This window comes from Camponotus vicinus, unplaced genomic scaffold (assembly GCF_025532165.1).
Source record: "Camponotus vicinus isolate PSW18456_S1 unplaced genomic scaffold, iyCamVici1.0 SCAF_10, whole genome shotgun sequence".
NCBI lineage: Eukaryota > Metazoa > Arthropoda > Insecta > Hymenoptera > Formicidae > Camponotus > Camponotus vicinus.
Window position 1 is genome coordinate 13012677 of NW_028141946.1, and position 22648 is coordinate 13035324.

Sequence of the window (22648 nt, forward strand, 5' to 3'; positions counted from 1 at the left end):
TATTTTTGTAACAAATTCTTTACTAATGGTATTCGCTTCTTGATTCGGTATCAGTATTACTTTGCTAAATTTAATTAGATTATCTTGGAAAGTTAGTAAATATTTATTTTCATTATATATATATATATATATAATGTATAATATATAATATATATATATATATATATATATATGTATATATATACATATATATATATACACAGGGTGTCCCATTTTAACTTGGACAGTAAAATATCTCAAAAACTAAGCCCAGCAAACAAAAATGTTTCAGACAAAAGTTGTATGGTTTCGAGGGGGCCATAAGATGGTACCATTGGATTGACCTTGAAGAGTTATTTGAAGGTCACATGAAGGTCACCTTCAATTTCTTAAATGGAACCTACTATTTGTCATTACATATTTTTGTAGATTATCCCGAGAGCTTTCCAAAACACTATAATTAAGTACCTTTTCGTTAAGTACTTTTTGAGTTATGAGGCTTGAAATAATTTCTTAATTTTACATAAACCGTAAAATATCTTGTAAAATATTCATTTTTCGATTATCTTACCTTAATACTTTTACGTACAAAATAATGAGAGGAATCAATTGGTGTAAAGAAAACACATAGTTGTTTCGAAAAAAAAAATATAATTGTTAATTGCAAATTACATTTTTTTTTTCGAAACAATTATGTGTTTTCTTTACACCAATTGATTCCACTCATTATTTTGTACATAAAAGTATTAAGATAAGATAATCGAAAAATGAATATTTTACGATTTATGTAAAATTAAGGAATTATTTCAAGACTCATAACTCAAAAAGTACTTAACGAAAAGGTACTTAATTATAGTGTTTTGGAAAGTTCTCGAGATAAGCTATAAGAATGTGCAAAAATATATAGGGTGTTCCATTTAAGATTTTAAAGTTGACCTTCACGTGACCTTCAAATGACTCTTCAAGGTCAAACCAATGGTATCATCTTATGGCCCACTCGAAACCATATAACTTTTGTCTGAAACATTTTTGTTTGCTGGGCTTAGTTTTTGAGATATTTTACTGTCCAAGTTAAAATGGGACACCCTGTATATATATACAGGGTGTTTCATTTTAATCCGACCAGTCGAATATCTCGAAAACCAAGCCCGGGAGAGAAAAATATTTCAGACAAAAGTTGTTTGGTTTCGAGGGGGCCATAAGATGGTGACAATGATTTGACGTTGAACAGTCATTTGAAGGTCACATGAAGGTCACCTTCAATTTCTTAAATGGAACCTACTATTTGTCATTGCATATTCTTGTAGCTTATCTCGAGAGCTTTCCAAAACACTATAATTAAGTACCTTTTCGTTAAGTACTTTTTGAGTTATGAGGCTTGAAATAATTTCTTAATTTTACATAAACCGTAAAATATCTTGTAAAATATTCATTTTTCGATTATCTTACCTTAATACTTTTACGTACAAAATAATGAGAGGAATCAATTGGTGTAAAGAAAACACATAGTTGTTTCGAAAAAAAAAATATAATTGTTAATTGCAAATTACATTTTTTTTTTCGAAACAATTATGTGTTTTCTTTACACCAATTGATTCCACTCATTATTTTGTACATAAAAGTATTAAGATAAGATAATCGAAAAATGAATATTTTACGATTTATGTAAAATTAAGGAATTATTTCAAGACTCATAACTCAAAAAGTACTTAACGAAAAGGTACTTAATTATAGTGTTTTGGAAAGTTCTCGAGATAAGCTATAAGAATGTGCAAAAATATATAGGGTGTTCCATTTAAGATTTTAAAGTTGACCTTCACGTGACCTTCAAATGACTCTTCAAGGTCAAACCAATGGTACCATCTTATGGCCCACTCGAAACCATATAACTTTTGTCTGAAACATTTTTGTTTGCTGGGCTTAGTTTTTGAGATATTTTACTGTCCAAGTTAAAATGGGACACCCTGTATATATATACAGGGTGTTTCATTTTAATCCGACCAGTCGAATATCTCGAAAACCAAGCCCGGGAGAGAAAAATATTTCAGACAAAAGTTGTTTGGTTTCGAGGGGGCCATAAGATGGTGACAATGATTTGACGTTGAACAGTCATTTGAAGGTCACATGAAGGTCACCTTCAATTTCTTAAATGGAACCTACTATTTGTCATTGCATATTCTGTAGCTTATCTCGAGAGCTTTCCAAAACACTATAATTAAGTACCTTTTCGTTAAGTACTTTCCAAGTTATGAGGCTTGAAATAATTTCTTAATTTTACATAAACCGTAAAATATCTTGTAAAATATTCATTTTTCGATTATCTTACCTTAATACTTTTATGTACAAATTAATGAGAGGAATTAATTGGTGTAAAGAAAACACATAGTTGTTTTTAAGAAAAAATATGTAATTTGCAATTAACAATTCCATATTTTTTCTTAAAAACAACTATGTGTTTTTTTTACACCAATTGATTCCTCTCATTATTTTGTACATAAAAGTATTAAGGTAAGATAATCGAAAAGTGAATATTTTACAAGATATTTTACGGTTTATGTAAAATTAAGAAATTATTTCAACCCTCATAACTCAAAAAGTACTTAACGAAAAGGTACTTAATTATAGTGTTTTGGAAAGCTCTCGAGATAAGCTACAAGAGTGTGCAAAAATATATAGGGTGTTCCATTTAAAAAAATTGAAGTGACCTTCACGTGACCTTCAAATGACTCTTCAAGGTCAAACCAATGATACCATCTTATGGCCCCCTCGAAACCAAACAACTTTTGTCTTAAATATTTTTCTCTCCCGGGCTTGGTTTTCGAGATATTCAACTGGTCGGATTAAAATGAAACACCCTGTATATACAGGGTGTTTCAGACCATCCATTTAAAAACTAGAGGTGGTTATTCAAAAGAAGTAAAAACATTTTCTTTATAAATCGGGTGCGCTCTATCGAATGGTGATATTTTCAACTTCTGGTTCCGACCGGAAATAGACGATTCAGACCGGAAGTGCATTTTTTTAAGTGGAACCCCCTATTTTTTGTTACATATTCTTGTAGCTCATCTCGAGAGCTTTCCAAAACACTATAATTAAGTTAATTTTCATTAAGTACTTTCCGAGTTATGAGGCTTGAAATCATTTCTTAATTTTATATAAACCGTAAAATATCTTGTAAAATATTAATTTTTCGATTATCTTACCTAATACTTTTACGTACAAAATAATGAGAGGAATCAATTGGTGTAAAGAAAAAATATTTAATTTACAATTAACAATTACATATTTTTTTCTTAAAAATAACTACTTCTTAAAAATAACTGTGTTTTCTTTACACCAATTGATTCCTCTCATTATTTTGTACGTAAAAGTATTAAGGTAAGATAATCGAAAAATAAATATTTTACAAGATATTTTATGGTTTATGTAAAATTAAGAAATGATTTTAAGCCTCATAACTCGGAAAGTACTTAATGAAAACTAACTTAATTATAATGTTTTGGAAAGCTCTCGAGATGAGCTACAAGAATATGTAATAAAAAATATTAGGTTCCACTTAAAAAAATGCACTTCCAGTCTGAATCTCCTATTTCCGGCCGGAACCATAAGTTGAAAATATCACCATTCGATAGAGCGCACTCGATTTATAAAGAAAATGTTTTTACTTTTTTGAAATAACCACTTCTCTAGTTTTTAAATGGGTGGTACAGGTGGTCTGAAACACCCTGTATATATAGTAGTAATCGTTAACGGTTCGACAATGTCTAACGCGCATTTTTCGAACGGTTTACTAGGCGTATCCGTACTTTTTAACGGTACTTTATTTTTTCGCGATAATTTATTTTTTTGACAAGATTCGCATTTTGCAATATATCGTTCGACGTCTTTTGTTAAGCCTTTCCAATTATGTTGAAGTTGGATTTTTCTTATTGTCCGTTCTATTCCTTGATACCCTCCTATAGGTGCATCATGATATTCGGAGAGTATTTGTTTTTTCTCCTCTTCTGTATATGTTTCTGTTGCATGTTCGCTGCTTGCTTCGTCTTCTTGTTCTTCTTCTTCGTCTTCTTCTTCTTCTTCTATTATTAAGACTTCGTGGTTATTCTTTTCATTTGAGGATCCCGGTATCGCATTGCGACTTAATGCGTCGGGATTCGCATTTGCTCGTCCGGTCTTATGTATTATTTCATAGTCGTATTCTTCTAATTTCAATCTCCATCGGATTAGTCTTGATCCGGGGTCGTTTACGTTAAACAACCATATTAGAGGTTTATGATCAATCACAATTTTAAATTTCGTTTCATATACGTATGGTTTAAAGTGTTTTACAGCCCATACAATCGGTCGGTCGTTGCCTATCTTTCCTTGTAATAACACTGCTCCGATCGCATCGGTGGTCACTATAAATTTTTGCGTAGAGTCAGGGTACTTTAATACTGGTGCAGTCATTAACTTTTTCTTTAGCAGTTCAAATGCTGCTTGTTGCTCCGTTGTCCATTCGAACTTTTCTGATTTTTTTCGTTAATTTTGTGAACGGTTTAGCAATTCTTGAAAAGTTTTCAATAAATTTCCTGTAATATCCTGCGAGTCCTATGAAGGATTGAATATCCTTTACCTTTTTCGGCGTTGAAAATTCTTTTATCGCAGTTAATTTTGATTGGTCTGGCGATATACCGTTTTCAGAAATAATATGCCCTAAATAAATTACTTCTTTGTGTAAAAATTCGCATTTGTCCGACTGCAATTTTAAATTAGTTTTTCGCAGTCTTTGTAGTACTTCCTTTAGACGCTTATTATGATCTTCTAAACTCGATCCGTATATTACGATATCGTCGAGATAGACGAGGCATCTAACAAGGGGAGGGCGCGACCTTCGGAACACCGATTTGAAAAAAATTTTAACTGTGTATAGTAATCCACTAAAGAAGTATTTGAGGAAAGCGAGAGGACGCAACGCTCAGCCGTTTTTGAAAAAAACCAACTTAAAAATATACCGTATCTTGTATACCAGTGAATTTAGACCGATCATCGAGTAGGGGAGCGGAGGGTAATGGGAGCCTGTTGGCAATAAGAGCCAGCGTTGTTTAGGTATATCTAACAGTCATAAACAGTTGAGATTCGGCGGAGAGGAAACCCCTCCCTGCCGCCGTTCCAACAAACAATGGTTCGTCGCACCAGTCCATGCACGTAAGCTACAGCGAGCGCACGTTGTAAATCACGTCTTCTGTTGTTATTTTTCGTATTTTTTCATCGAAAAAGTAAGTATTCAGCCACTTTCTTTTGCACATTATTTAGGTTTCATAATGTTATGTCGTTAATGTATTTTATGATAATAATATTTGATTTTCTGTTTATTTGCAAATTTTTCTGATTTTTATAACCTAAAGAAATTAACGGTTCTAGGGGTAATGAGGGCCAAGTGGCCCTCACAGGTGGCTCCTATTACCCCTGGTATCATAGAAGTATTTTGTATTGTTTAAGATGCCGAGAACACGTAAAAGAACAACAGAGAAGGCTAGTTGGACAGCTGAAAGTCTAAAGGCAGCTGCTGACCTAGTTCAACCAGGTCAATCAATACATAAGGTAGCCAAAAAAACTAATATTCCATACAGTACTTTGCAAAGGAAATTGAAAAAAGCTGGAGGACGACAGACCTTTGAATCACCAAGATTAGGTAGACACGCTGTGTTCAGTAAAGAACAAGAAAGCATTCTTGTAGATCATTTGCTTACAATGAGCAACATGTTTCATGGTTTAACTAGCCAACAATTACGAAAGATAGCTTACACATGTGCTGAGAGCCTAGGAATACCATACACTTTCAATCGCGAAAAAGAAATAGCAGGGCGTGATTGGATAAATACATTTTTGAAAAGAAATCCGCAAATTAGCGTCCGAAAACCTGAAGCAACTAGTATAAACAGAATTACTGGGTTCAATAAGAATCAAGTAGATCGATTTTTTGCTAACCTTCATATGGTGATGACTAAATTCAAATTTGAATGTCATGAGATATTCAATGTTGACGAAACAGGGATTACAACTGTACAGGACCCCAGCATGGTGCTGGCTCCAAAGGGTCAAAAAAGAGTTGGATCAATTACTTCATGGGAACGAGGAAAGAACATTACGGTCATATGCGCTATGAGTGCTGCTGGAACTTATGTTCCACCTCTTTTTATTTTTCCAAGAAAGCATCATTCGCCTCAATTGGAGAAAGGCGGCCCTCTAGCAGCTGTTTACGAATGCACGCCAAATGGATGAATGACTGAACAAATTTTTCTTAAATGGCTGAACCATTTCAAAGATTTTGTTAAGCCAAGCCCGGAGAAACCAGTATTATTAATATTAGATAACCACAACAGCCACGCGACTCTGGAAGCATATAATTTTTGTAAAAAAAATAATATAATCATGCTATCGTTACCACCACATTCTTCCCACAGAATGCAGCTCTTAGATGTGACATTCTTTGGACCACTTAAAGGAGCTTATCACAAAGAATGCGATTTATTTATTAAGTCACACAATCTTCAGAAAATAACGCCTTATGAGATAGCGGGACTTTTTAACAAAGCCTATATTAGAGTAGCTTCAGTCGAAAAAGGAATATCTGGATTTCAAGCGACCGGGATTTTTCCAATGAATCCTGGAAAATTCACCGATGAAGATTTTATAGATTTTGATGAAACGCTTGTTGAGGAATCGGCCATACCTATCAATCAAGTGGTAGAAAGACAGGATATCGAAGAAGCAATTCCATCTACAAGTTTCGCATCGCCTACAACTACAAGCATGGTCATGAACGCTGATGCTGAAAGCTCTAATGTTGTCGTCCACGAGAATCCAATAAGCAGGTTTGAAAATCAAGAAAATGTGGAATCATTTAGTTCTCTGCTAAACAATCTATCACCTTTGCCCTCAATACAAAAGAATAAAGGTATAGGTAAGGGTAGAAAAGGACCACAAAAGCAGCATTCAGAAATACTTACAGCAACACCGTTAAAAGTAATTTTTGAGGAGAAAGCTAGAAAACGCAACGAGAAGATTCTAAAGGGCAAAGAAAATAAGAAAAAAAAGACAAATAATAGACGAAACCAAGTGAAGAAAAGCTTATTTAGCAGTAATTTCTCAGATTCCTCGATCGATGAACGTGAGAGCGAATATGATGAAGCTGAAGTTTATTTGTCAGATCCTTCCAAAACATCCGACCAGACTGAGTGCATGATTTGCTTAGAAGAGGGCAAAAACAACGAAATATGGTATCGCTGTCGTGCCTGTGGTAAATGGGCGCACAAAGAATGCACTGGTTGTGACAAACCAAACAATTACATATGTGATTTTTGTACCAAACAATTCAATTAATAGGTTTAGATACTTTTATTAATGTGATTTTTCATTTTTCTCAATAATTGATTTTATTATTTTGTTAAAAGAAGAGACTTTTTATTTGTTTTGTTTTTATTTTATAATTTTAGCGTTTATTTGTTTAAACAAAAGTTTATTTTGTATAGAGAGACTGTTAGTTAGTTTGGCTCGCATTGCCCCTTTTGATGGATCTCATTACCCCAACCTGTGGGTAATAAGGGCCAAATCTACTTTTTCTTCAAATTAATATAATATAATTTGTGTTAATGATAGGAAGAAGAACGCTATGTAACTTGATTGCTTTTTAGTTGTACAAAGCAACAAAAAAATTGTCGAATAAATAATTGCAATACTTCTTAAAATATTTTCATTTTTCCTTAAGTGGCCCGCATTCCCCCCCTTTCCCCTAAGCGGCGTAGCTCGGGCGCTAAAGTCCGAGACTACTATGCTGCTGGTTACAAGTTTGATTCCGGCCTGTGGTAATTTCTTTTTTCATTTTTTCTTAACGCGAAACCTGCAATATTTTTATAAAATAAAGTTAATTTAATAAATAATTTTATTTTTTTGTTTTTATTTTGCATTACGAAAGGCAATTTAATTTATTTACGATACATCGTTTGTATCGTAAATAAATTTTCTTCAATTAAAGTAAAGTAATTTATATTCAATTCATAAAACCTTACAATTTTATATATTCTACTCGATATTAACCAAAAAAATAAATTAAATAATTACGCCACTATTTAAATATAATTATAATTTAATGTAAAATTGCGAAAAATATTTTTCCTATTAAATTATAATTATTTAATAAGTGGCGTAATTATTTAATTTATTTTTTTGGTTAACAATTCACCGGTATACAAGATACGGCATATTTTTAAGTTGGTTTTTTTTCAAAAATGGCTGAGCGTTGCGTCCTCTCGCTTTCCTCAAATACTTCTTTAGTCGAGTACTATACACAGTTAAAATTTTTTTCAAATCGGTGTTCCGAAGATCGCGCCCTCCCCTCGTAAGTCCTTGTATTCCTGTTAAGACCGAATTCATCAGTCGTTGGAATGTAGCTGGTGCATTTTTTAATCTGAACGGCATTCGATTAAATTCGTAATGTCCGTAGGGAGGTGAAAAAGCTATTTCATTTTTATTCCTCTCAGCCATTGGGATTTGGTGATATCCTGATGCTAAATCTAACGTAGTGAAATATTTCGCATTTCCTAGTTGATCCAGAATATCGGTTATATTAGGCAATGGAAATGAATCGCCTATTGTTAATTCATTTAGCTTCCGAAAACCTATTACTACTCGGAGCTTCGATTTTCCAGATGCGTCTATTTTTTTCTTCATTACTAATAACGGTGCGTTCCATTGACTTGTGCTAGTTCGAATAATTTCGTCCTTTAACATTTCTTGAATTTGTCGATTTACCTCTATCTTATGTTTCTCGGGTAAACGATACGGTTTAACGTTCACTGGCGCGGTGTCGGCACGCATGTTTATCTCATGCTCTACCGTCGCGGTGCAAGTCAGTGGTTCCCCTTCTAAATGGAATGTATCGCTGAATTCTTCGCAGATTTTTAAAAGTGTCTGCCTCTCTTCTGTATTTAAGTGTTGAATTCGCAATAATTGTCAGATGCGCTAAATTCGCGGAACATTGATTTTAATCTTCGTCCTCGATTTTATTGTACGGTAAATATGCATAATAACGGACCCAGCCCCAATGACCTTGACATATATTGTTAAGGTCACTGTCCTCAGTAACATTCGAAAGGTTTCAACCGTCACTCGTCCTTTATTAAAAAGTTATTAAGAAAATAAGTTTTACGAATTTTAAAAGATTTTTAGTCACCATGTTAATTTTGATACGAATTCCTAAGCAATGTTGATTTGACTTCTAAGGAGGTCAAGGTTATTTTAACTTTCTATACAAAACGAGGTCCACCCTTTACCATACCTGAATCAGCGACAGTCGGCGGTCATTGTTTATTAAAAAGATATAAACAAAAAAAGTTTCATAAGTTCATTAATACATTTATCGAAAGAAAGGTCAATTGTTACATAATTTCTCATAGATTTGTAACTTTCTATGCAAAGTGAAGTGTATCCCACATCACAAACACGGGGTTAGGTTATATTTTCTGAAAGTGGAACCCCCGCATGGGGGCGGAACACACTGTCCACGCAAGTGAGTCCCGATTGCGCACATTCCCGATCGGACACGATGATATTTCCCGATCGGACACAGACCCGATCGGACACAGTCCCGATCGGTCACAAACCTATGTGAAATCGTACAATAATAGACCTCGTTTCGCACTGAAAGCACAGAGCGCACAGTGGATCGAACAATGCTAAAGTGCGGACATTTACCAAAAAATTTTTTTTTTAATATTCAATTTTAATTAATAAATTTAGCTTGTAAATAATTGTGAGCAACTAGAAATAATCGATTTTTCGAAAAAATTTTATAATATTAATGCCAAATATTATTTGAAACTTTATAATTCAGATAGATTTTCTTCCTATCATTTTTCCCAAGAATCTTCAAAACAGCACAGCTCTTACATATCTAAACTTTTTGATCTAAATTTTTTTTTACGTTATAATATCCCTTTTGAATGAAGAAAAATGTTTATCTTGAATACGTAACAACAATAATATTAACAATATAGCTATTCTTCTATATTCAAAAAATTGAATCCTATAAGCGTGATTCAAATTGTTATACAAAAAATGTATTGAGAAGTATTGAGGTTCTCTTGATTTTATATCTTTAAATAGATCTTCCACTTCATGGATTTTTTGGTTTCAGCTGCCCGTAGGTGCCCGTTCAAATAGAGGATAAAAAAATGTGGAATAAAAACGCGTCAAATGTAATTACGGGAAGTAAAAAAAAAAAATAATAATTACCGGATTAAACGAAATACTTATTAAAAGATTTGCTATCATTTTACAAGCGATTTCTTGTGGAGAAATGATAGACACCAAGCGATTCGGTCAATATGCGATGGAGACAGCAAAAATGTTCATACAAGACTACGGATGGTATTATATGTCTTCTTCTGTTCATAAATTATTAATCTATGGGGAAGCAATTATTTCACATTTTTCTATTCCTATCGGCCATTTATCAGAAGAAGCAAGCGAAACACGGAATAAAGAATTCAGGCAATATAGAAGAGATCACACACGCAAAATTAATAGAATCGCTACAAACGAAGATCTTTTAAACCATCTTTTAATTACTTCTGATCCCTTAATTTCAAGTTTGCGGCCAAAAATGAATGAAGGGAAGAAACAAGAAATGTTCCCCGAAACTTTAAAACTTCTAATTTAATTTTTTATCTATTATTATTATTATTATTATTATTATTATTATTTATTTTTCTATTTATTATTTTTATTTATTTATTTTATTTTTTATCTGTCAAAGCCCCAGTTACAAAAATACATTAATTCATTATAAATTCTTTGTAATCTAATTTCGAATAAAAACTAATTAAATCATTAACAAATTATAATTAAATCATAATTATTTATCAATAATATTGATGGTGAACATATATATATATATATATATATATATATATATATATATATATATGAACATATGGTAAACATATTTATTCCAAAAATTTGTTTCTATGACAGCTATACATGCCATGTCCGCTATTCCCTATCTTTCGATCCACTGTGGGGCGGTGTGAATTATTCTCATTTCGCGTGTAAAGTTGTAAACCCATGTGGAACCGTACAATAATAGATTTCGTTTCGCATTAAAAGCACAGGGCGAAAGCATGTGTCCGATCGGGTCTGTGTCTGATCGGGAAATGTCGTCGTGTCCGATCGGGAATGTGCGCAATTGGGACGATCCCGTCCACATATGTATTTTCCAGATGAAGCAAAGTTCACTTAATCTTGACCTCCATTAAAAGTATTTTGCTTCATCTTAGGAAGTACATGCGTAGGTACAGTATGTTTCGCCCCCCTGCGGGGGGCTCCACTTTCAGAAGATATAACCTTTTTTTTTTCTTTTTGGTAACGTAGGGGAAATGCTTTATGCATACCTTCGCTCCCGGGGGAGAGACGAGGGTTATGCGGGCAACTCACCGAACTGCCGGCATAACCTAACCCAACCCGTGTTTGTGATGCGGGTTACACTGTAAACTCATATGAAATCTCACTTTGTATTAAAAAGCGTATTTTTACTTCTAAACGAGCGAGAAATGTATTCAGAAATTAATAATACATTGTTATATATATAATGGAAAAGAATTTATTACAATGTTATTATAATGTGATTACAATGGATATGCTTTGCTCATTATATCAAAAAAAGCATCAAAACGTTCGTTGAATTTATAATGTCTCTTAAATATAAATTCTGCAAGATATGCCTGATAGTGGTAGGTACGTGTATCATAGCGCGGTAATGCTGCTCTCATTTCGCGCCACGAACGCTCTATATTTTGTGTGGGAGCGCCTCTATTGAGATCAACGAAATTTTGTTTGTGGTTTACAGTTTTATGTTGATAAGGCAAATTACGTAACTGTCTATACACTCTCCAGCAATCCGAATAAATAATCAATCCTGCCGCTATGTACCGAGTTATAATGGGAATTAGGCTATCACTTGAGCTATCATAGACAGGAAGGATGAAAAATTTTCTACTGTCTCGTTCTATTCCTCCGAAAATCCATTGGCCTTTAACAACGCGGGCTTTATTATTTTTTCTTTTTGCTAATTTTGCTTCGTCTATTTTAACAATGTCTGGTCCGCCGATTTGTTGTTGATGATCAATAACCCATTGCATTAATAGCTGTTCATAGTAATAAATAAAGAGATAAATAAAGAGATAGAAGAATGAAAAGATATATTTATCAAGTGTATAATAGACGCATATTAATCAATGATGTTTCATATTTACTTCACGACAAAAGTAGGTCCAGTCAACTACCGTATGATCAGTAATCTGTAGTTTTTGTTTTAAAAAATTTTGGCGTGGAGGATGCATATATAAAAAATAAGCAATAACTCGACATATATTTGTTAAATTCAAATGTTCTTTTGCGAACCAGGTTCCATGAAATATGCTGATTTTGAAATTGCAAGTTTTTCGCTGTCTTTTTCGTCCTCGAACTTGCTTATAATATTTATTTGTGCAGTGTAGAATATGTACATCCGATTCATATTATATATTTGTAATTGTATTGCACTGCGGACACATTATTTCATGGCGGATAACTTTTTTCTCACTCAGATATTCAATAAGTTGCTGTTTATTACAGGTTAGATTTATAAATTCGTAAAGCAGTATTTTGCGTTTAATTTCTATTTAGCCACTAAGAATGATGAAGATCAACTGAGAGGGATTTGTTGTGACAAATTATATCTGAAAGGACATAGTCTCTATCGTTTTGTTTACATTAGCAAAGACATAGGGTACTTTCCGATTCACGCATGATGCGCATGAAGTGACAGAAAATGTATAGTTCATGTCACGCATATTTTACATTTTCTGTCACTTCATGCGCATCATGCGTGAATCGGAAAGTACCCATAAATAAACAGTAAGTTATAGTAGGAATACGGTAAACAGGAAGAAAGTTATCTATAGAAAAATATGTTAACTTTTCTTTGAAGATATCAGGGGGAGGGGCTCCATCCCCCCGCCCACGCATTAAATTTACTACATATAACAAATAAATGTGGTAGGATACACTATATTAAATGTATATAGTGTCACAAATATTACGTTTTACTTAGTAAACTTTTTTGTTAATAACTTTTTGATAAACGACGAGCGACGCTTAAGGGGATGCTGTACTCGACTGTATTAGCGACAAAATTACCATTTTCGTACTTCTGGTCTTTCGTCGCACTAATTTGACAGAATTGAAAATATTTATGTAGGATTGCAATACATACATAAATAATCCTAGCAAACTTCGATTTTATATGAAAAACGAGAAATAATTATGAAATTACAGTTTTCCTTATCCATTTTTATCTCAATATGGCGTCTCGAATTGTAGACGAACTGTCAACTCGTCATAATATGTACTTCATATAAAAGCTATATAGTTTGTATGAACGTAAAAACAAGTTTGCTTGGGTCGAATTATACGAAAAAACATTGTTGAACCTTCGAAATCGAAATTAGAAGTTTAATATAAAAGTATAGTATGTAGAGCGATTCGTGTGTATGTATGCGTGAGTGTAGGTAAAGTGGAGTGAAAAATAGCAACAAATTAGTTCCAGGATATTACGATAGAAGATGTTCCATCTCTCTCTCTCTCTCTCTCTCTCTCTCTCTCTCTCTCTCTCTCTCCCTTCCATCCTTCCTTCCTCTCTCTCTCTCTATTTGTATAAGTTATATTGAACAATAAACAACTAGATTATTTGTTCACAACAATCGACATAAATCACATACATAGATCTTGTATATACGTATGCACATATAATTGAACGTAGTTCTAAATTTGAAAAATGAGTATATTTTAATTGCATAAACATGAAAGAATAATTATAATAATAATAATAATTATACAATTTTTATTTTTGTTCGAAATATTTTAATTATTATTAATAATAATATTGAGTGTTTTTATATTCAGGAGTGTTTTTATATTTAGGAGATATGGAGACAAGGGATAGGGAGAAAAGAATATGCTTTGTCTATCTTTACAATTATTTATACAAAATATATTTATTCATATATTCATATGTTTCAATATTTAGTAAACAAACATTATATCAGTATTATATTATATAATCATTACTTATAATAAAATATTTTGCAGTCTTTTAGTTTTCTTTAAAAATTATCTTTATTATGAAAAAATAAACATTTTATATATGGCTAGTGTTTAATGTACGGTGCGTTATTCTGTAAAGGTACAGTAAAAATTATATCAATCATTTAAATCATACAGATAACGAAGAAGTGACAAACATAAAAATAAAAATTTTAAAAAAATAAAAAATGAAACAAAAATAAAAATTCGCACGTTCTCATCTCTTATGTGCTAATAAGCTTTTGGATATCTTGCATTTCTATAACATAGATATAGAAATGGCGCAGATGGTATGACATTGTGATCTATGCAAATTACAAATCACAAAGCAGCCACAAATAGTAGATATTTAAGATATAAATACACGTAAAGAAATCAGATAAATGTTTTGTTATTCTATTACAAATTCTTTGAATATTGCAATCCAATAGCGAAAACTGACATTTCGATTCTTGTAAAATATAATCACATAGAGATTATATTTTACAAGAATCGAAATGTCAGTCTTCGCTATTGGATTGCAATATTCAAAGAATTTGTAATAGAATAACAAAACATTTATCTGATTTCTTTACGTGTATTTATATCTTAAATATCTACTATTTGTGGCTGCTTTGTCATTTGTAATTTGCATAGATCACAATGTCATACCATCTGCGCCAGTGAACAATTTTTTTCTACGTTTCTTCCTTGCAATTGCCGTCTACAACGCTCCATCCGAACAATATACAATGCTTGTTGCACAGATTGTAGGTTTCTTTCTGATTCTCTTCTCCCTTGAATAACTCAACAAAAATATGAAATAAATCACAATAACAATTTCAAGTACGCACAAGTAGGTGAAACACATAGAAAAATGTAGGTCCTCTTCGATTTTAAAGTATAATTTTCTTTGAAATAATCTTTCTGACATTTTGCTGTTCTTTAAACACATATTTAAAATGCGCGATTGTTTCATAATATCGAGATATATAATTAGAAAGAAAACACACAGTTGTTTTGAAGAAGAAATATGTAATTTGCAATTAACAATTCCATATTTTTTCTTAAAAACAACTATGTGTTTTCTTTACACCAATTGATTCCTCTCATTATTCTGTACATAAAAGTATTAAGGTAAGATAATCGAAAAATGAATATTTTACAAGATATTTTACGGTTTATGTAAAATTAAGAAATTATTTCAAGCCTCATAACTCAAAAAGTACTTAACGAAAAGGTACTTAATTATAGTGTTTTGGAAAGCTCTGGAGATAAGCTACAAGAGTGTGCAAAAATACACTCACCCGCAAAAAAAGCGGTACACCTAAAATTTGAGAAAATTTCATCAAATTTTAAATGATCATAACTTGGTAAATAATGATGATAAAAATATGTTTAAAAAAACAAAATGAAGGCTGTAATGTCCACTTTAAGAATATTTAAGTGGCAATTATGCTCAGCCATTGTTTTCAAAATGGCGGATAAGGAAGTGAAAGGATGTAAAATTGATTATTAAAGGATCGAGTTTGGGACGGTGCACGGCGTAAATCAGGTAACGCAGCCCAATGAGACCAAATGCTCGTGAAAGTGTGGAGTGTTATCTTTAAAATGTTTTTTTACCGAGCTCGATACGATGATTTTTCGCTGAGTTATTCCGAATTTAATTAAAAACGCTCTTTTTTCTTCTTCAATTTGCAGCTCAGCGAATAATTATCGTATCGAGCTCGGTAAAAAAGCATTGTAAAGGTGATACTCCACACTTTCACATGCATTTCGTCCCATTGGGCTGCGATACCTGATTCACGCCACGCACTGGAGCAAAGCGGGAACCTTTATTTATCGGTTTTGTATGCTTTCATTTATCCGCTATTTTGAAAAAAAATGGTTGCACATAATTTCAATTTAATTTAGGTGTGTGTGTGTGTGTGCTCGTTTGTATACCACAAGGATAAGGACCCCGTGGTTCGTCAGCTCCACAGTATTTAAAGACTCCAAACCCTCCTTGTGGCGTGTGTGTGTGTGTGTGTGTGTGTGTGTGCTCGTTTGTATACCACAAGGATAAGGACCCCGTGGTTCGTCAGCTCCACAGTATTTAAAGACTCCAAACCCTCCTTGTGGCGTGTGTGTGTGTGTGTGTGTGTGTGTGTGTGCTCGTTTGTATACCACAAGGATAAGGACCCCGTGGTTCGTCAGCTCCACAGTATTTAAAGACTCCAAACCCTCCTTGTGGCGTGTGTGTGTGTGTGTGTGTGTGTGTGTGTGTGTGTGCTCGTTTGTATACCACAAGGATAAGGACCCCGTGGTTCGTCAGCTCCACAGTATTTAAAGACTCCAAACCCTCCTTGTGGCGTGTGTGTGTGTGTGTGTGTGTGTGTGTGTGTGTGTGTGTGTGAGCTCGTTTGTATACCACAAGGATAAGGACCCCGTGGTTCGTCAGCTCCACAGTATTTAAAGACTCCAAACCCTCCTTGTGGCGTGTGTGTGTGTGTGTGTGTGTGTGTGTGTGCTCGTTTGTATACCACAAGGATAAGGACCCCGTGGTTCGTCAGCTCCACAGTATTTAAAGACTCCAAACCCTCCTTGTGGCGTGTGTGTGTGTGTGTGTGTGTGTGTGTGTGTGTGTGTGTACGGGCGCACGCATGTGTGTATTAATAGTGGGTATGACCTCCTCGTGCGCGTATTACCTCATTCATACGATCAGGCATACTCTGTATTAGTCTTTTTATTTCATCCTGCGTAATTGCATCCCATGCATTTTGAAGAACTCTTTGAAGTTCTTGCAGTGACTGAGGTGCAGGTACGTGATTTCGTACTTTCTTGCCGAGATTGTCCCACAAATGCTCAATGGGATTTAAATCCGGACTACTTGCTGGCCAAACAAGTCGATTTATGCCAACTTCATCGAGGAAATCAAACACTCTTCTCGCAGTGTGTGGTCGAGCATTGTCTTGCATAAACAAGAAGTTCTCTCCGATAAAGGGTGCATACGGAACAACATACGGAAGGAGTATGTCTTCCACGTATACATCTGCGTTCATGTTCCTGTCAAAAAAGTGCAAATCTGTATGAGCGTCCGCTGAAATACCTGCCCAAACCATCACAGAGCCTCCATTGTAGCTGTACCTTTCACTTACAGTACAATCTGCAAATCGTTCTCCACGACGACGATAAACTCGTTCTCGTCCATCTGGAGAATAGAGACAAAAACGAGATTCATCGCTAAAGAGTACTTTGCCCCAGTCTGCGTAATTCCAGTCTCTATGCGCAACTGCAAAATTGAGTCGAGCTACGCGATGACGACCTGTAAGAAAAGGTACAGCCGCTGGCCTGCGCGAAAACAGATTTTGTTCCGCTAATCTTCTCCGAACGGTGTCAACGGATACATTGCAATTGTGGACATCCCTTAAATTGTTTCGAATTTGAACAGCTGTTCGATGTCTGTCTCTTAATGAATTTAAAACAATAAATCGGTCATCGTTTTCATTGGTACGTCGAGGGCGCCCAGAACCAGGCCTCCTCTTGAAAGAATTGGTGTCTAAGTACCTGGCATAAGCACGTTGCACAGTTGACACTGACAGATCAAGTGCCTCAGCAACGTATCTTCGACTTCTGCCATCTTCAATTAAAGCAACAACTTGAGCAGCTTTTTCTGGAGTTATCGTTGCCATAATCGAGAAGTAATTTCGAGAAGAAGTAATTAATTATGGTTTCAATAGATGAAGTCGCAAGGAGCAACGCGTCTAGAGAGCTAGCAAATCAATCGCATAACTTGTACTATAGTCTTTCAATGTACCTGGTATAAGCACGTCTCAAACGGAAAAAACATTGAAAGACTATAGTACAAGTTATGCGATTGATTTGCTAGCTCTCTAGACGCGTTGCTCCTTGCGACTTCATCTATTGAAACCATAATTAATTACTTCTTCTCGAAATTACTTCTCGATTATGGCAACGATAACTCCAGAAAAAGCTGCTCAAGTTGTTGCTTTAATTGAAGATGGCAGAAGTCGAAGATACGTTGCTGAGGCACTTGATCTGTCAGTGTCAACTGTGCAACGTGCTTATGCCAGGTACTTAGACACCAATTCTTTCAAGAGGAGGCCTGGTTCTGGGCGCCCTCGACGTACCAATGAAAACGATGACCGATTTATTGTTTTAAATTCATTAAGAGACAGACATCGAACAGCTGTTCAAATTCGAAACAATTTAAGGGATGTCCACAATTGCAATGTATCCGTTGACACCGTTCGGAGAAGATTAGCGGAACAAAATCTGTTTTCGCGCAGGCCAGCGGCTGTATCTTTTCTTACAGGTCGTCATCGCGTAGCTCGACTCAATTTTGCAGTTGCGCATAGAGACTGGAATTACGCAGACTGGGGCAAAGTACTCTTTAGCGATGAATCTCGTTTTTGTCTCTATTCTCCAGATGGACGAGAACGAGTTTATCGTCGTCGTGGAGAACGATTTGCAGATTGTACTGTAAGTGAAAGGTACAGCTACAATGGAGGCTCTGTGATGGTTTGGGCAGGTATTTCAGCGGACGCTCATACAGATTTGCACTTTTTTGACAGGAACATGAACGCAGATGTATACGTGGAAGACATACTCCTTCCGTATGTTGTTCCGTATGCACCCTTTATCGGAGAGAACTTCTTGTTTATGCAAGACAATGCTCGACCACACACTGCGAGAAGAGTGTTTGATTTCCTCGATGAAGTTGGCATAAATCGACTTGTTTGGCCAGCAAGTAGTCCGGATTTAAATCCCATTGAGCATTTGTGGGACAATCTCGGCAAGAAAGTACGAAATCACGTACCTGCACCTCAGTCACTGCAAAAACTTCAAAGAGTTCTTCAAAATGCATGGGATGCAATTACGCAGGATGAAATAAAAAGACTAATACAGAGTATGCCTGATCGTATGAATGAGGTAATACGCGCACGAGGAGGTCATACCCACTATTAATACACACATGCGTGCGCCCGTACACACACACACACACACACACACACACGCCACAAGGAGGGTTTGGAGTCTTTAAATACTGTGGAGCTGACGAACCACGGGGTCCTTATCCTTGTGGTATACAAACGAGCACACACACACACACACACACACACACACACACACACACACACACGCCACAAGGAGGGTTTGGAGTCTTTAAATACTGTGGAGCTGACGAACCACGGGGTCCTTATCCTTGTGGTATACAAACGAGCACACACACACACACACCTAAATTAAATTGAAATTATGTGCAACCATTTTTTTTCAAAATAGCGGATAAATGAAAGCATACAAAACCGATAAATAAAGGTTCCCGCTTTGCTCCAGTGCGTGGCGTGAATCAGGTATCGCAGCCCAATGGGACGAAATGCATGTGAAAGTGTGGAGTATCACCTTTACAATGCTTTTTTACCGAGCTCGATACGATAATTATTCGCTGAGCTGCAAATTGAAGAAGAAAAAAGAGCGTTTTTAATTAAATTCGGAATAACTCAGCGAAAAATCATCGTATCGAGCTCGGTAAAAAAACATTTTAAAGATAACACTCCACACTTTCACGAGCATTTGGTCTCATTGGGCTGCGTTACCTGATTTACGCCGTGCACCGTCCCAAACTCGATCCTTTAATAATCAATTTTACATCCTTTCACTTCCTTATCCGCCATTTTGAAAACAATGGCTGAGCATAATTGCCACTTAAATATTCTTAAAGTGGACATTACAGCCTTCATTTTGTTTTTTTAAACATATTTTTATCATCATTATTTACCAAGTTATGATCATTTAAAATTTGATGAAATTTTCTCAAATTTTAGGTGTACCGCTTTTTTTGCGGGTGAGTGTATATAGGATGTTCCATTTAAAAAAATTGAAGTGACCTTCACGTGACCTTCAATTGACTCTTCAAGGTCAAACCAATGGTACCACCTTATGTCCCCCTTGAAACCATACAACTTTTGCCTGAAACATTTTTTTCTAAAATGCACCGTTTGTGAGATATTTAGAAGTTTCCACACTTTTGACAAACCCTGTATATCTCGATATTATGAAACAATCGCGCATTTTAAATATGTGTTTAAAGAACAGCAAAATGTCAGAAAGATTATTTCGAAGAAAATCATACTTTAAAATCGAAGAGGACCTACATTTTTCTATGTGTTTCACCTACTTGTGCGTACTTGAAATTGTTATTGTGATTTATTTCATATTTATATTCGTCAAAACGACCTACGTGCTAAGTAAATTCAGACCAGCCGAAATTGTAAATTTTAGAAGAAAATGCAATTGAAAAATAATTATTTTTTTTATCGAAATATGTTAGCAATAAAAGTTTATCGCTAAAAAAAAATAAAATTTTCTTCATTTTATATATCATTGAAAATGCAAACGCGCCGCAAAAAATCAATTTCAAAAATGAGATCGATACATATGCGCGTAAGGTGAAAATATTACATTCGGAGTTCCGTAAGGCGGTGGTTGTAGGTGAGTCGGTGCTGCGTAAGGCGGTGGTTGTTGGTGAGCCGGTGCTGCGTAAGTCGATGGTGCGTAAGTCGGTACATAAAACGATGTTGGAATTGGCGATGATACAAAAGGTGGCACATAAACAGGTGGTGCAGGTATCGGTGGAATAGGTGTCGCGTATTTCACTTTTCGTCTTTGAAATTCTTCTCTTTTTATTTTTTTCCTTTCTTTGGCGACTTCCCGACGCACGACTTGATTAATTCTCTGAAATACATGAAATAAGACAATAAGAAAATACGTTTTTATAGTCTTAAAACATAAAGTGTCTTATCGTAATATATCAAATTAGTAATTAAAAATAAATGCGAATTAAAGGAATAAATGAAAAATGTTACGATTATAATAGGTTTTCAGATTACAAGCAATAAGAGATAAATATTATTATTATAAATATATTCTAATTATATTTTTAAATATTTACAACTGAGAGACCATACCTATCAATATTTTAAAATTTTGGACATCTCTAATATAATATACTTTCTTCACAAATTTTAAAAAATTCAAGTATTATTTATATCTGCATCATAGACATATTAACATAGACTGCTCATAAGGTAGCGAAGAGTAGCCTCCTGAGAGAAAAGGATAGCATGAATTAACTTGTGTATCTGTCTTTTTCTGACACATGCGTGATGCAATTTCAAGTTATTGACTTTTAACTTGAAATTGCATCACGCGTGTACCAAAAAAAGATAGAAACAAATAAATTCATGCTATCCTTTTCTCTCAGGAGGACACTCTTCGCTACCTTATGAGCAGTCTATGTTAATATGTCTATGATCTGCATACAGTAAAAAGAAAAGTATGCAATAATTAAATATGCAGTTACTTACTTTTATATTTGTATGCACATTTTCTTTAATATTTTCGTAATCTTTAATATACGTCGTCGCCGTCGTCGCTCCTGGTGACATCGGCTCTGTCATGGTAGTTCTTTGCATTGTCACCGTCGTATTGTCGCCGTCGTATTTAGTTGATGGTGTCTTAGACTCCGTTGACTTTTGCGTTGTAGCCCTTCGCATCGTCGCCGTTGCTGTACACTTTGTTGGCACCGTCGTGGATGTTGATTTGCGACGATTTACCTCAGATTTCGCTTCCCGCCCTTTTGATAGCAGCGGAGAGAGAACATTTTTCACTCTCTCTATTGATTCACTTCTTCCTTAAATAAATATACATTAATTAATATTTACGTATATGTGTCTATCGAATAGATTTATTTTATAAAATAGTCTTTAATTACTATGTCTTATTACTATTACTGTACCTAACCAACAAATATTATTACAATTTACATGGTTATTTATATAGTTTCTAATAATACTATTGTAATATCACATCTAATAAATTTCTACTAATAAAAAGTACCTACTAATAAAAGTAGTACTACTAATAAAAAGTAATATTTTATGTATATACGAGCGCAGTACTTACGTGTGTTCATCGTGCGACGGATGGAATATTACTGCACTCAGTACACTGCGATTATCTTCGAGACACGTTTCGCACTTGTTACTAGTGATACCAGAATGGATGCGTTGGCAACAACAAATTATTTCACATAGAGTATAGCTCGACGTTCCTCGATGCCCCTCGACCCTCGACTGTTCCACAGGAACGCCGAGCTATACTCTATGCGAAATAATTTGCTGTTGCCAGCGTATCCATTCTGGCATCACTGCTTGTTGCGTGGACACTCGCTTATCGCGTGCACGATCCGACGTTGCCAAGTGTAACATATATGTGTCGTGTAACGAAGCCAACGAACAACATTGTATAATTAGACAATTCAGTAATTGTATAATTTTATTCGTAAGTATTGCTAATTTGATTTGTGATATTACGAAATATTATAATTATGTACAGGGCGTTTAATTTTAATCGCCCCAAGCATATTTCGAAAAATTTATTATTTTAAATTTATTATTTATTTTATTCTCTTACAGCAATAAATACGAAATGAAAGAAGACTTAAAAAACAAATATCCTTCCC

The 22648-nt window shown here is 34.6% G+C and overlaps 1 protein-coding gene across 1 annotated transcript; it reads left to right on the forward strand.

Annotated features, from left to right (window-relative positions):
- Positions 1–5460: 5460 nt before the first annotated feature.
- On the forward strand, positions 5461–6243 carry LOC145960086 (uncharacterized). The gene has a single exon (XM_083079356.1). The coding sequence runs from the start codon at positions 5461–5463 to the stop codon at positions 6241–6243; it is 783 nt and encodes a 260-aa protein (XP_082935482.1).
- Positions 6244–22648: the final 16405 nt, after the last annotated feature.

Coding starts and splice junctions, on each gene's coding strand:
- LOC145960086 (XM_083079356.1), top strand. CDS start 5,461: ATGCCGAGAACACGTAAAAGAACAACAGAGAAGGCTAGTTGGACAGCT.